Source organism: Gallus gallus, chromosome Z (assembly GCF_016699485.2).
Source record: "Gallus gallus isolate bGalGal1 chromosome Z, bGalGal1.mat.broiler.GRCg7b, whole genome shotgun sequence".
NCBI lineage: Eukaryota > Metazoa > Chordata > Aves > Galliformes > Phasianidae > Gallus > Gallus gallus.
Genome location: NC_052572.1, coordinates 59,690,975 through 59,707,051, shown reverse-complemented (window position 1 = coordinate 59,707,051; position 16,077 = coordinate 59,690,975). Strand labels below are relative to the sequence as shown.

Below are 16,077 nucleotides of genomic sequence, written 5' to 3'. Positions count from 1 at the left end.
GAATGAGACTAACAGTTACTTGATAATTACTGAATACTGAGGCCAAAATCCTATTTGACAAATATGTATTCAGAGGTGGGACTTTTTATCTCCTCTGATGTTCATTATAGAACTCCATGTTTAGAATTTATTTCCAAGAAGACAGTCATACCTTCACTGGATGCCACGAGGCAACAGATTCATGAACCTCTTGAGTCAATTTAGGGTATCACAAAAAGCAGCCCTGTCCTCCTCTTGATCCTTATTGATGATCCTTCACCATGTGGATTTTTCCATTGATATTCTGCAGTCCTGGAGAGAGAGGGATTGCAAAAATGGCATAAATCACACTAGTTATTATTAAAAATATCAATAATGCATCAGTAATAACAAAAATGATATTCATTACTTGCTTGATTTTCACTCAGAACACCTCCCTGGTCATGTTCAGCAGTGGTCACAAAAGTCTACATACTGGCCAAAGGAAGTAGCTTGCAAGAATAGCAGGTCAGCTAGAGACAGGGTCAAAGGAGAAGCTGTTTATTTTCACAGTGGTCTCAGTTTAAACCAGTTTAAAGTGCTTATTGAACTACATACCGATGTATCCACATCTCACTTATCTATTCCCATTATAGTAGGTGATACCATGTAGATAGGGTGGGAATAGCTATCTTTCATATTTCCATTTTATGGGGATATGAGATACATGTTAACCCAAGGACAGTGTACTCAAAGGCCTGTCTCTGGAAAATACTGAACATCAATGCTTGGTTTTGTACCCCTTCAATCATTTATTCACTGTCCATACTGTGATCTACTGATGACATCTCGGCATAAAAAACACCATCTAGTTAGCCCTTACTGAAAAGCATGTTAAAAGGCAAGAGTGCTGAATGTGTGAATCATACTCAAAATGCAACACGTACTGCTTCTGAAAAACGTTTTATTCACAACAGCCCAAGCTATTCATTTATAGTAGTGGCTTAAACATTGCTTTGGAAGAGTAGATCTCTTTCAGAATTCAGGCTGGAAGAAAATAGTATCGCCTTAGAAGGAGAAGTATTTCTATCTAGGATATATTTGTATCTATTGGCTTAAGGCTGTACCTTTAAGAGAACTTGCAGGCATATATAAAATAATATACAAAATACTTGTCATTCCTCTACTCAAGGTCATAGGCATAGCTACCAAGGCAAAAGTCTTTTTTCAGTAGATCTGGTTTTATTTATATTGGCCCTTGAAAAGCCAACAGCTTATTTGCTGTCACCCTCTCTTTTTATGCAGCATAATTTTTAATTTCTCTTTTATTTTATTTTTTTCTTTTGTAACAGCCATTTAACCTCTTCTTGAACAAGGTCTCCTCTATCAATCAACTGCTCTGCTAGTGAGTTGAGCCTGGTCTCAGCAAAGCCATTCAGCTATTTTCCTTGCCTGTAACTCTTCAGTATAACTTTTCCTTGCCATTTCCTCTACTTGGCTATTGCACTTACCTTCCATCTGTCTCTCTGCAGAGGTTCATGCATTGTGCAGCAGCTGATACTCTTTTTTTTAGAGGATGTATTTGTTACCTCTGCTGTGTGCCAGGACCTCCTCTTGATGGTGTGCCAATGACTGTAAGTCACATTCTCAAATGCAAAGCTGTCTTGTCTTCAAATTACATCTTCTGCCTCTTCCCCCCACTCATGATACACTATGTAAGACAGGAAGTGAACTGTTCACAGGAATCACCAAAGTTAAATATGAGAGCTCCCCAAAAACTTTAAAAATCTTTGATTCAAAATATAGGATTCATAATCATATCTATTACAAACAATAAACTTTATTTTCCTGTTCAATATATCTCCCACTGCTATAACACAGGAAAAAAAAATTATTAGGTCAAATTAATTATGACTTGTATTTTATCTAACTTCTGATGAAGGACATGATTATCCATTGTTTCTTCATGAGAAAGAACCCACAAAGAGAATTCCCAGAAGAAAAACTATCTGACAGAGACTCATTGGGGTATTACTCAGCTTAGGAGCTCCTGGTAATACTGGGGATGTTTTTGTCTCACCAGAACTGTTGAGGAATAACCCCAGAATCATACAGGATTGTGCACAGACACTAAAAGTCCCTAACATCCTGCACTGTCTTTAGGTGTTCTGAGCACTAAGAGGCAGAGGGTATTTATAAATCATATTATTTTCCCCTCTATGCCTGGGAACTCAGAGAGAATAGCGTACACTTGAAGTTTTCATGGAATTTGAGCTACATACACAAGCCTCCTCATGTCAGATAATGCTTTAGAGAAGATACATGCACATGATTTTCCCTATATGTGGATCTGTAGGAAATATTTTTGATCCATGTTTTCACTTCAGTCAAAATTTAATGGATTACAGTGTTCAAGGAAAACTGCAAAAATTGCAACTATAAGGTTTATAGAAAGAAAGATGATGATCATTTAGATAAAATTTCTGTATAACTGGTTTTATGTGAAATAAATTCCACTAGCTGAGTAAGTCTTTTGTGAGACATTTGACTCCAAAGCAGAACACCTATCATCAGTCTGAGGAAGGGAAGCTGCAGATGAGGGCATTAATATGTAGCTGAGATCCAGATACAAGATGGATTTGAAGTGACACATCTTTGAGCAGACAAGCTATTAACAAGATTGTTCTTTGTCGAGGACATTCAATAACCAGATTGTCTATAACAAGATAATCTCACATGAGAGATAAACTCAGCGTTTGTGCTGTGATGAAACAGTCCAGAAAAGTAATAAAATACAGAGGAAAACTGTGAACAGAACTGTGAACTGTGATCAGTGTGGGAATGTAGAATAAAAGTGGATTATGGCCCACTCTATACCTGAGTTTTCCTCTCTTGCTTATTGCCCAGCATCGTTCAGAGGGCAGCCATTAATTACCTAAGCAGAAAGATGTTATTCCACCAAGCACAATGGACCAATCCCTCACACTCCCTGACTGCCTCACAACTTGAATTATAGATACAGGTTCTGATGATACTACCCCACAGGATGGGGAGGAAGAGTAGCTCCAGTGATGTTAGGATCTGACCTCAAATGACAACTTCTTTTCTCCTGATTGGAAATCTGTGTTAATTTTTGTTGAGATTTGACCAATTTTGGAGGAAAAATTATTATTAAATGATAAATGCAGATATAAAGTTAGGTTTGCAAGGTGATCATACTTGAAGATTGTATCAAATCTTTAATGGGCAACAAAATGCCTTTAAATTTCATATGTGTTCCCAAGCAGTATAACTTGACACTGCTGATGCAACTTCTTTATGGAATAACTACATCTGCATCGTATTCTGTCACACTAGTAATTTCAAGAGCTATATGTGTACTGTTATAGCAAGAGCTCCTATAATGGAAGTTAAATGTTAGCAAATAGTGGGGAAGCAGGGAACCTGAAAACTTCTCCATAGATTAGCATTCTGTGACTCCTCTAAAACAGATACACAACTTTCTGTGTCCCAGTGGTAGTCAGTACCTGATGCTTTGAAAGGAAATAAAATTCAAAATTGCTGTAACGCAGTGGATGTTTATGTCTTTAAATTTCATTATCAAAGCATCTTAAAAGCATTAAGAAAATTAATCATTAGAAGAGCCAAAAGCATTATTTCCATGACAGTCAAATTCAAGAATATTGCCAAAGGCTGTGGAAGAAGTCAGTGTTAGTACCAGAGTTATGGAATTCAGAATTTCCTATCTCCCAAACTGTCTTTCTCTTTTTCTATAAGGATCTGAAACGTATTCATTAATTCAAGAGGTAGTCAGTTTGACATAAGAATGAATATCGCTATTTGTACTTTTATTCCAATGATACTCTTCGTAGAAAGAATCCCTTAAAAATCAGTATGTGCCACAATAATATCCTGTAGCAGGGAATGCCACAGATGAAAGATGTCTTTTTATAAGTGAGTCAGTATGCAAGTAATACAGAGCTATCACTTATTTCTTTGTAAGAATGCTCTTTTTTTATTCCAAGTAACATATCTTTTACATTACTACAATTCAACTGCATTGGAAAAATATTTTTTCTTCCTTTTAAATCACACATTAATAGTTTTCCCTGTTTTCTGATATATTTATATATATTTACATACTTACAGATCTATAATTATATAAACATACTTTTGCTAAAACTGAGAATGATTATCATGGCTCTGGTCAGCCTTATGGTACAGAACAATGTAACGAGAATAGTAATTTCTATGTTGAGAAAAATTTGTGATAAAATTTATTTTGGAGTATTCAGACACCTTAACCCATTTTCCTCTAACTTTTTGTTTGACTGTTGGTATGTACATGCTTATTCAGGGTTTAAATTCAGTGCTTGAGCAGGGTGACTTGTGAGGGGAGGAGGAGGAGAAGGAAGGGTTTTCCCTTTGGTATGGCATGTAGGTGCGCATACCTCCTTGTTGTCCTCCTTGCGGAATGTGCCTCAGTAAGAGGCTGGAAACATCAAAGAAAAGGCAAAGCTGGTCAGTTACAAGGAAAAAGAACCAAGAGTGACAATGACACTAACAGAGAGAGAAGAATTTCAAGGTAGAAAACTTATTGAGCTGGAAAGTGCTGTTTTGATTAAATTCAAATGTTCTCTGGAAAGATGCAGATTTTGCTGTATTTTCTGACAGCAACCCGGCAGGACTGCTGCCAGTTCACCCACCTCCCCAACAGCTTGCCTGGCAGCCCCAGGAGACCCAGCTCGCCTCAGGGCTCCCAGCACCTCCCAGCGCCCGCTGCAGATGAGAGAGGCTTTCAGGGCACTGCCAAGCACCCAGTTGTATGGCAGTGAGCCTTGGAGGAGACATTGGGTCTGTGGGCAGCCTGGGATGCTTCATCCTCTTCCAAAACACTGCAGTCAGTGCTGAGTTTCACTTGGGCTTTTTTATTTAAGGAAAAAAAAAAAAAAGAAAAAAAGATTTTCCCCTCACCTTACATTCCAGAGAACGTCTCATAATTGCTCTCTAGGAATTTTTGCAGTTCAACTCTGCTTATTTCCTGCAGAGCTACAGATTCAGACTGTGATCTGCCCCCTTCTCCCTGCTGGTTGCTGGTAACTGCCTGGGGACAGCCAGCATCATACAAACAAAGAAATGGCTGCACCTCAGTACCATGATTTATGGGGAGGCTCAAAGGGGCAGTGGGAGAGTAACACTAACAGGGAAAATGCTCTGTGGGACTGTGGTACTTCAGGATGAGAAAGCTGCATTGCCCTGCCAAGAGTTAATATTTCTATCATATTTTGGTTTTATCACTATGTGCGTGTGGGTGGATGGAAACAGCTCAACAGTTTTGTTGCTGTCATATTTTCTACTTTATGTTTACTTTTTCATTGTTTAAAATGTTGGCACTGAGCTTAGTAGCCAGGAGGGGGAGACACCAAGGAGAAGGAGGCCCATTATATGTACCTTTTCAGTGTGCTTTCGTTCTTAACTCAGGTGCTGTTGGGTTGGTCAGGATGGGGGACAGTTGTTATGACCTGCTGGGACAAGTCACAAAATTTTCAGCAGTAAAAGTCAAGACTTTGCTTTCAGTTAAATTCAATAAACGAGAGCCAGGAGTCCAGTCTTTCATTTGGACACAGTTCAGGGCTTGATGCATTTACTTTAGTTGTACAATACGGTATACTTCCTACCTTTCTTTTTTAATCATTAATAAACAGATGCAAGGAAATATACAAATAGGTGCCAAGTGTGAGGCAGATAGATCCTTATTGAATGCAAAGTTATTCTAGTTTCATTATGACTTTCTTTCAAACTCTCTCTCCTGTTTCAACCTTTTTCCCTCTTGTTACCAGCCATTTGATTCCAATTCCCATTATATGTCTTTGTAGCTGACTTAAGGCTCTAATCTTTCCTACTGCAAAGACAAAATATTGTTAATGCAATGATACCGGTCTCTGATCCTTGGTTTAATCTCAGACTTTAGAGTAATTGTCTCCAACCCACAGCTTGTAGGCTGTATGCAGCTCATCCTGCCACTGTCCTCTCTTCCATCATGGCACCATCATGGTGGTGGCTCTGCCCCACCAAGCAGCCTTGCCTGGCCCCAAGCATTCACCCATCACTCAGCAAATACCCATTGGCCTCTGTTGACCTGGCCTCAAGTATGGTATTAGTATGTCAGTTAATTGTTGTTGTTTTAACCTACACAGTTTTTAAGACTAATGCAGCTTTTGTGATATATGCAAAATAAAAGGAACTTGTGCTTCAAATACAAGTAGGAGTATTAAAGATAAATATTTAGTTGCTCTGGCAGAGCCATGTGGAAAATCTTGCACAATGCCTGCCTAGGCTTTGTCTGGCTCTAGCTAATGTTATCCGTCTCCCACATACATGAGCAATAAATTCATTTATGAATATTTAAAATAAAAATAAAAATGTTGGCAGTTAAGTGGGAGAAATTGTTTGTGATCTACACAATTTGTCATTAATTAAATAATAGAAGAAGAGAAAGATAAAAGAGCAACGGAGCTATGCTAGCAGCCTTTTTCCTTTGTTTTTCTTCCTGCAACAAACTCTGAAACTTGTTGAACCTGTCCTCTTCATGCACTCTTCAACTTTTCTCCTCCATTTATCCATGTTAGCATTGACCAAAAGTATTTTTAAGTTATTTTCCCATGGTAGTTAATATTTCTTAAGAGCGAGGTTTATTTCTTTCAACAATCTGTCAGGGAAACCTCAGCATAAATACACCAAAGGGAAGATCCATTCTCTGGATCACAGAGTTAGTGTTTAAAGATACCGTGCGTTTAGAGAATCCTGACCTGAGCAGCGAGGCATTTCTGTGGGATATAAGATAACAACTAGTTTTTCCATTTGTATTTTATGAAAGATAAGATGAATCTATTTTACTCTTGCAATTGCTTCCACGTTCCGTGGTCTTTCTGCCACTACTCAAAATGGCATGTGGGAAAATGATGAATAGATTGACAAGAAGGAAGACTATTAGCTTTTAATCTCTCTTGCTGCTGCTTTGTATGTTTCCTGTTCAGAAAGAAATTCCCCACCAGTTGTGTCCCTAGACACACAGGCTAATTGTCTTATGCAGAAGCAGAAAGCAGCTTTTCTCACTTTCTCACAACTTGAGACCTCAGGCATATAACACACTGAGTGTTATCTAGTTTTTGGCACTGCTCTGTTCCCATCCCACAACTCCTACTCTTCTTTCTAGGACAAAACCCAGCCCTTCAGCCTTTTCTTTTCCTTTAAGTAAAAATTATCTTTGCACTAGACTGCTTGGCATTTCCAGTGCCATTTGTCTGTAAATGCATCACTGTATCAGTTGAGAAGACTTGGACAGTTGTGCTAACTCCTACATCCTGCTTTTGACCTCTTTCTTCAGTGGAGCATCTTGAGTTAAGCTGCTTCTGAGAATGGGGCATGGAACAAAGAAAGGATAGGGCAGAAGAAAAGGAAGTGACGGTACTTCCAGTTCACCAAGGGGATCTGAAAATGTGAATTAGAATGAAATTTACAACCATTTTTTTCATCAGTTTTACTGCTTATACATTTCCTTCAGCAGTGTGGAAGTGAAATATAAAAAATGTTGCCAAGTGAAATTCCTAATGGATACCTAAGAGACAAATCTGCCCTTCCTAGCTTCATATGATGCTAGGTATTTTTGAGCTTTTTTTTTCACCCCCTCCTTTTGATTTTCTGTTATTGATGCTGTACAGTCTAAGATGATAAAAGAGATAATTTAAGGGCAAATCTACACCTCAAAAGTCAAAATCATTTGTTTTCCCTTACAGAGGGCTCCCTAGGGAATATGATACAGGGAATCATGGACAATTACCGGTAGTTGTGATATGTATCTGTCTAGGGGGAAAAGAAAATACAAACACACCAAAAATTAAATAAATAAATAAAAGAAGAAATCAATGGTTGAAAGAAAAAAATAAAAAGGAAAAGAGAAAAAATCTGCCTCCCTGGGGTCCAAAAATTGGAAGGTCAGAACAAGCTCTCTGGTCTGCATGGTTGGCTGTCTGTTCTCTGATGTCAAACAGATCCATAATTACTGACTACTTAGCCTCTGCAAGATACTCAGATTGCTGCGTTCCACTTTATCCTACACTATGATGCCATGATTTAGTAATTTCTATTTTCTCTCAGAGGAAGAACAAAAGATTTATAATGAAAATGCACTCCCTTATTCCATACATGCAGCCACATCTATACTTGCAGGCTTATACAAACATATACTGAGTCATTTCCTTCATTGATGGAAACTACAGTATGATTTTCTTGGCATTCTACAAAGTAGTGAAGCTTATAGCTAGCCATTTTACATTAGTATGATAAAAAATCATACGAAACTTTAACTTCCTTGAAGTTAAAATTACTTACTGAAGAGTAATGCTCTTTTCTCTACTTTTGGTTTCATGTTCAAGCTCCTTTTGCTGCTCACGATCTTATCTCCACACTATACTAAACATCTCCAATTATATATTTGAATTAATTGGCCCTGTTGCTCAAAAGAACTTTTATCGGTTTTCTTAACTAAGCTGGAGCTGAAGATCCTTTCTACCTTTTCTCAGTGGTGTCTGTGTGGAAATTGAGAACAATTTTTAACAAATTTGAGTTAAAAAAACAATGTGTGAATATTTGCATAGCTGAATGGGTTATGACATGGTAGCACTATGTTTCAACTATCAAGGATCAACTATACAAAATCATAGAATAATTCAGATTCAAAGGGATCTCTGGAGGTCAGCTGGTCCAAACCTGGGGGATAAAGAAAGTCATGATCTTGCTCATGGGTAAAAAATGTCAGCAGTAACTCAAGCCCGACCTAAACATACACGAGGTGCCTGGGTTGCGGGTATAAAACACACCCTGTTGCGCAGGTATAAAAGGCTGTAAGCACCTACAATAAACATGTTTTGTTCTGCGCCAGCAAAGGAGTACATGTCCCTTTTGCCTCACCAGCAAGGGAGCTCAGTGCTCTCTTGCCACAATTGGCACCTGAGCAGGGACACGAAAGGTAGACCAGTCAGGAGCTGGCTGAGAGAAACACAGGGCTGAGAGAAGCACCAGAAAGAGAGGCCATATCTGAAGACAGCTGAAAGAAGCTCTAGAAAGAGGGAGAAGCTGAAAGAAGCTTTAGAAAAAGAAAGGAGCTGAAAGAAGTTCTAGCGAAAAAGGGCTGAAAGAAGTCCTATAGAAAAAAAGGTCTGGAAGAGGACCTATCCTGCTGAAAGATGCGCAAGGTTGAGAGAAGCCTTATTGTGCCCACATGTTCCAATTCCCTCTTGCTGGACAAATTGTGGAACTTTCAGTAGTGGTCTGTGTGTTTGAGCGATGGTCTGAACCCATCAATATAGTAACAGATTCTGCTTCTGTTGCCAGCATAGTGATGCAACTAAAACACTCTTATCTAAAAGAAACAACAAATGCACAGTTATTTGCACTTTTCTTGCACATGAAATGGTTCCTGGACCGTTACTTAGAATCTTACTTCATTCAGCATATTCGTTCTCATTCCTCTCTGCCAGGCCCTAATTCCAAGAGTGATTCACAGGTGGACAAACTGGCAGGAGCAATTGTTGTGCCCCATCAGTTTGCCCAAGCACACTTGTCTCATGACTTTTACCATCAAAATGCAAAAGCATTACAGTGTGCCTCTCAGCTAACCACAGGCCAGGCCTGACAGATTATACAGTCTTGCCCAGATTGTCAAACTATTGCACCAACTCCTTCTAGAGGTATTAATCCCCGAGGATTAAATTCCTTAGAAATTTGGCAAATGGATGTTACACATATACCAGAATTTGGGAAGTTCTGTTATGTTCCCATTTTTGTTGATACTTTCTCTACTTGCATTTTTGCATCTGTACATACAGGAGAAAAAGCAAAAGATGCCTGTAAACACTTTTTATCGCCCTTTGCAGCCCTTGGGGTCCCTAAAATGGTCAAAACAGACAATGGGCCAGGATACGTGGCCCACACCACCCACTCCTTCTTTCAGCAGTGGGGTATTCAACACCTGACAGGCTTACCCCACTCTCCCATGTGCCAAGGTATTATCGAACGAGCACATGGTACCTTAAAGGCCATGCTTTAAAAACAAAAAAAGGGGGAGTGCAAGTATGACCCCTCAGGAAAGAATAGCTAAAGCATACTATTTTCCTAATTTTCTAAATTGGTGGACAACAGAGGGCCCCTGAGTTTACAGGCACTTTGGTCAAAATGCTTTAACTCCTGTCAAGGCAAGAGCACAGGTTATGGTAAAAAATCTGAGCTCTAACCAATGGGAAGGGCCCTATTCATTGATAACGTGGGGCCGAGGCTATGCTTGTGTCTTAACAGGAATAGGTCCAAAATGGGTTCCAGCAGGATGGATCCGGCTATGTGTCTCAGCATCTGCTGTAACATGATCACAGCACCTTCATCAGTGGTTTAGACTCTCACCAACAAGACACACTTCGTCAGCTGCCTCACCAAGGAATCATAAGAATTGGAATCGTCTGGATTGGTTAAAAGGGACTACTGTTTATACTTTAAAAAACCAATCATTAGTTAATTTTAGTTTAGCTACTTTTAGAAGTGTTTCTGAACCGTGCATATTTTTTTATTAATAGAGAAGGGGGAGATGTGGGATAAAGAAAGTCATTATCTTGCTAATGAGTAAAAAAGCTCAGCAGTAACTTGAGCGAGACGCAAACACATACAAGGCTCCTGGCTCCTACATGTGACCAGTTGTTGCTGCGCGGGTAAAAAAGGCTGTAAGCACCTGCAATAAACGTCTTTTGTTCTGCGCCAGCAAAGGAGTCCACGCCTCTTTTGCCACACCAGAAAGGGAGCTCGGAGCGTTTATCACGTTTATCACCGACTTGACCAATCAAGTTTTGATTAATGCCAAGATTAAGTATTCAAAAACATCCCTGGACAGTCTTATATCTAGATTAGCATTTTATTTTGCATCAGTAGTATACTTATGAAGCTAATCATCCCCTCTTTCTGCACTTGGGCTTGCTTTCTGGTCTTGGAGCCACAGACTGGATTTCTTTTTACTGGAAGTGAACAGAATAATGTGCTTCAGGAGAACATCTCAAACACTACCATCAGTGAGATCAATCAATCCACAAATATAAATTACAGTTAGTACATATTAAGCTAGTCTCTGAGAAAATACTTATTGTGTGTAGCTCAGACTCCAACTCCAACAAGGAGTTTCACATTATTAGTCCTTCTCTGGTGTGATATATTACGTATTGCATCAATACAGATCAATTTCTACAGTAAATCTGGAGAAAGACCAAATAAAAAGATCCTATTACAGGTCCTTGTACCCACTTTGGCTCTACAGCTCTCACTGTGTAACTTTGTTCTTGTGCTAAGTCCTTGTTTCATTCTTAACTTTCAATTATTATATCCATTGAAAGCAGGCAAGTATTATGCCATTAGTTTTAGTAACTGGAAATTAAGTTTGATATAGAAAGTCACCTACAGCGTTGTGTCCAGTCTAGGAATTTTATCACCTAGTATCCCTTATCTCCGTGTTTATGCTAGTAAACATGCTAGTATGCATGTAGTGGCACAAAGAGCCATACAGTTTTTAAGTTTTCTCAGGCACATAAGGAAAATAGCTTCATTTACGCACCTAGTATTTTTGCATGTTATTGATTTGCTAGTTGTATTTTTTTTTATAATTATGTTAAAGAGAACAAATCTAAGGAACAGAAATTCTTCAAGATAGATGGAGAAATACTAAGAAAAAGTCTTTGAGGTACGCTTCTATTACTACCAAATGCCCAGAAATTGCAGTGACTGTGAGCTTTCTATTAGTTTATCAAGGTAGATATGAACAGACATTATTGGCTGTTATGTCATCATTTGTAAACTGTATTGCAGGATTATTACTTTCCAGATGGTAAAGTCTTTTTAAGGTAGCATGAAAAGCTGTGAGGCTGACCACAGTACTGATGAGAGCCAAGGGAAGTTATCTCACATAACTTACGTCCCTGAAAAGACTAAAGAGAAAAGGCCAAGCGGCCAGTCTCCTTCATCGGAACTGCACATTTTTAAGCTTAAGTGTGAAATTGTCACCATATAAAAGGGAACTGAATCAGTAAACCGTCTGGGATTTAATGCAGCAGGAAAGAACTTAAGAATAGAAAGAGATGATCTAAGCTAAGACAATGGAAATACTAGTGATAATCTGGAAAAGGAAATTGGATGACAGGACAGCGACAGTTTAGATGGCAATACCCAAAAAAAAAAAAAAAAAAAAAAAAAAAGTACATTTTCTTTTCAATGTAAGTTCCATTAATGTTAAGATGTCACGGTCACTGATGTATACATATATACTGAGGTATGTATGCGTATGCTCAGAGAAAATACTCCTTAAGGAAACTGAGCAATTCCATTCTTAGTGTATTTTATAGGACTCTAGAAAACGTAGGAAGTGTTGCTATATATATTGAAAAGCTCTGTAAAAGAGCCAAGTCTTCGATAATGGGGAGAAATGATAACTAGGATTTTAAGGGATTGGGGGCAGGTATTATGAATTGAAGAGGCAAGTTCTAAGAGCTTCCCTTTTCAAAGTGGCATTAATTTCCCTGGGTTCAGCTTCAGCCAGCTGCTCTTCATCCAGGTGCTGATTTTGGCTGGAGCATTAGGAGGATAAATGCTATATCCTGTAAAGCATGAAGGAGAATATTTGCATACTCTTTTATGTTTCCCAGAGAATTCAAAATATATGGTGGAAAAAAAATGACAGTATCATGTCAATCAACACACTAAGTGTCAGAAAATCTGCAGCATCATTGACTTTCTTTGTCAACAGAAGAACTCTTGACATTATGATCCAGTTGGTTCTTTGTTTCGCTGAATTATTTAGGAATGTTGCTTTGTATCTAAATACCAACTGTAATGTACCACAGTAGACTTCCTGATCATCAGAAATTGACTGTGGTTTCCACATGAGCCTATCAAAAACTAAACATTACCTGAGAGTTACTGTCTGACAGCCCGGAAAATGGGTGATTCATAAAACTATGTTTTTAGGAGAAAGGCAGAACCGAGGTTTATAACTCAGCCACCACTCTGCTAATTGCCACTCTACGGTCCTTCCTGAATTACATTTTATAAAAAATATAGGAAAGATATGAAATACAAGAAATGCTACTTGTTTCTTAATAAAGATGTAATTGAGCTTAACATAGTCATTGGGACACAGAAATAGTGACTTCCGTATGGTATGATGAGGAATGATCAGGATGCGGGACTTGAATGCATACTAAATAATTTTGCAGATGATATAAAATTAGCTGGAGCTGTTGAATCCCTCATGGGCAGGGAGAGGGCTTGCAGAGAGATCCTGATGAGTTAGAGGGCTGGGCAAACACCAGTCTCACCAAATTTACCTAAAGAGAAAGCTGGGATGAAGCAAACCTGAGCTGAGGCCCCTGGGTGCACTCAGCGCAGAGCAGAGGAGCTGACGGGAGGCCTCGTGGCGGCTGCAGCTCCTCCCAGGGAGCAGAGGGCAGTCGGAGGGAACAGGCACGGAGCTGTGTCAAGCGAGGGGCAGCTGGGGGTCAGGGGAATGGTCTGCACCAGAGGGCGGTGGGCATGGAACGGCATGGGCAGTGGGTACAGCCTCAAACTCCTGGAGTTTGAGGAGTGTTTGGACACTGCTCTCAGAAATACTGTTTGTATTTTAAGAAGTCCTGTGCAGAGTTAGCAGTCAGACTCAGTGGTCCTTGTAGGCTTCTTGTAACTCGGGATATTCAGTTCCATGAGTCCATTTGCTGTGTAACTGCTGTTAGAACAGCAACCCAATAGAATTCATCCAAGAAAACAAGAGTAGCATGCAAAGTCCATCCAAGATAAGTACATTATTACATACCTACTACTGAATAGCTATTCACAGAGTCATAGAATCGTGGACTTGCCTGGGTTGGAAAAGGCCTCTAAGGTCATCAGCTCCCACTGTTAACCTCACATTATCAGGTCTACCGCTAAAATATGTCCCCAAGGACCACATTTTCCCTTTCTTTAAGTACCTCTAGGGAACAGCTACACGCACATAACAGCACCAGCTCTGTTTTGAGTAGGAGCGAGACTTAATGTGGAACAGTCCCTTTTATCTTTTATTGAAAATGTGTGTAAGCCCTGCTAGAGGCGCCGGGGGGGCCGCCTCTTGCAGGGCGGGGGAGCACGCTGGGCGCTGCTGGCCCTCCTCTTCATGGGGCGTTGGGACCCCCCAGCCGAGCGCTTCCTGCCCCGGCCGTGAGCGGAGGAGCTGCGGCTGCGGCCCTGCTCAGAGGGGCCGGCTGCCTCCTGGTCCTGCTTCTCACTGGGCTGCTCCTGCTCCCCGGGGCTGGGTGCAGGGCGGGGCTCGCCTGCAACCCCGCCAAGAGTGCTGCTGGATGTGCCAGGGAGCTCCTCTGAGTTGGGACTCACAGAGCTTCCAGAAGGCGCGGTGCCCGGGGCGACGGTCCCCTGCGGGAAGGCAACAGGACCAGACGGGGCTGCGGGGCCCTCCTCCTGCTCCCGGGCAGTGCTGGGGTCTTCAGGCCTGTCCTCCTGCTCCTGGGCAGCACTGTGGTCTTCGAGGCCCAGCAGCCTCCGGGCCTCCTGGCCACACAGTCTCTGGGTGGCTTCAACGATGATCTCAGTGAATGGCCTGGTGATGGGTCCCAGCAGGCCCTGTAAGCATTGTACCAGGGCGTCCCTGTCCAGTCCCACCTGGCACAGGTGTGACACTATCACGGTCTTTAGCCAGTTGATTTGCCACCGGCACTGCACATGGATGTCTGACAACTGCTGCTCCAGCCAGGGCAGCACCGGGTCGAGAATGTCTTGTCTGACCCTGAGAAGTGCTGCCCATTCCTCCGGCAGGAGGCCACCCACCCTCTCTGGCTCTGCAGCTATCAGCTCAGGGGATGGTGGTGGAGGGGGTGGAAGAGGTGCTTCAGCACTGTCAGGGCCAGTGGCAGTGGCGGTGCCAGAGCTGACAGGCACTGGCACTGTGGGCGAGGAGACGATGCACTCCACGTACTCATCGTCTCCCTGCACAGGGACCCGGATGGCCTGCATGGTCACCCTGCAGAGCGGGCAGCTGTCGCTCAGCCTCGCCCACCGCTGGATGCAGCCAGCACAGAACATGTGATTACACGGAATCACATATGCGACATCCTGTCGCACATCGTGGCAGATGGAACATTTCCATGCCTCTTGTGCAGCCATGGTCTTCTTGCTGCAGCAGGCTGGGAGAACTAAGGATTAGGAGTTGTTCTCCTTCGCCAGAGATGCAGTGGTGGTGTCTCACTCTGCAAGAGGAAGAGAGTCACAGTCACTCGCTGTCCCAGGGTGTGAAGGTCCTCAGCAGGAAGCCTGCCCAAGCCCATGACTGGGCCGTCTCGTGCTCCCCGCTGGCACAGGGTCAGGCTCCCCACGGCTGCCCTGAGGGACCCAGCTGTCCCCGCACCACTCACCTCCACTGCTGTGGGTGCACTTGTAGGTAGGGTCCCGGCTGCCTGCACAAGGCAGGGCCGAGGAAACAAGCGATGCTGTGGATCAGGCACTGAGATGCTGCGAGCAGCCCCAGGCTCGACCCAGCACAGCACAGCCAAAACCTTGCTCAACCTCCACACCTCGCAGAGCTGCTCAGCAGAGTCCTGGAACGAGCCAGACTGAGCCAGGCCCTGCCAGTGCCCCAGTATGGGCAGTGACAGCCACGCAGTCACAATCCATTGTCAGGTGATGTCACAGCCAGTTAGTCGGTGACATCATAGAGTCATCTGGGTTGGAAAAGGCCTCTAAGACCATAAAGTCCCAACATTAACCTAGGTGCTGTTTATAACTAGCTTACAGCAAACTAGAAATTTATGTGGACACTATTAGCTGCTACAGTCCCTTTAGTTTTATAGTAGGAAATGTGTCAGTTTGGAGTCGTGTTTTCTAACCCGGATGTGTTGGCTTAAGGATTTTCATAGGCCCTTTAAGACACACAGAGCTTCCCATTATCAAGAGCTATAAACTGAAGGGAAATGAAGCTTTGTGTTAGCCTGTCTGAGGAGGCTGAACCGATGCCATTAGGTCTGGGTCCCTACTCCACAATCTGTGCCC

General features: G+C 41.8%; 1 protein-coding gene across 1 annotated transcript; it reads right to left on the bottom strand.

The window, feature by feature from the left end:
• Window positions 1–14,121: 14,121 nt before the first annotated feature.
• Window positions 14,122–15,849, bottom strand: LOC121108309. The gene is made up of 2 exons (XM_040655877.1): window positions 15,444–15,849; window positions 14,122–15,278 (listed from the first exon to the last, which is right to left on the bottom strand). Exon 2 carries the CDS (start codon window positions 15,193–15,195, stop codon window positions 14,122–14,124), a length of 1,074 nt encoding a protein of 357 aa, XP_040511811.1. The 5' UTR covers window positions 15,196–15,278; window positions 15,444–15,849.
• Window positions 15,850–16,077: the final 228 nt, after the last annotated feature.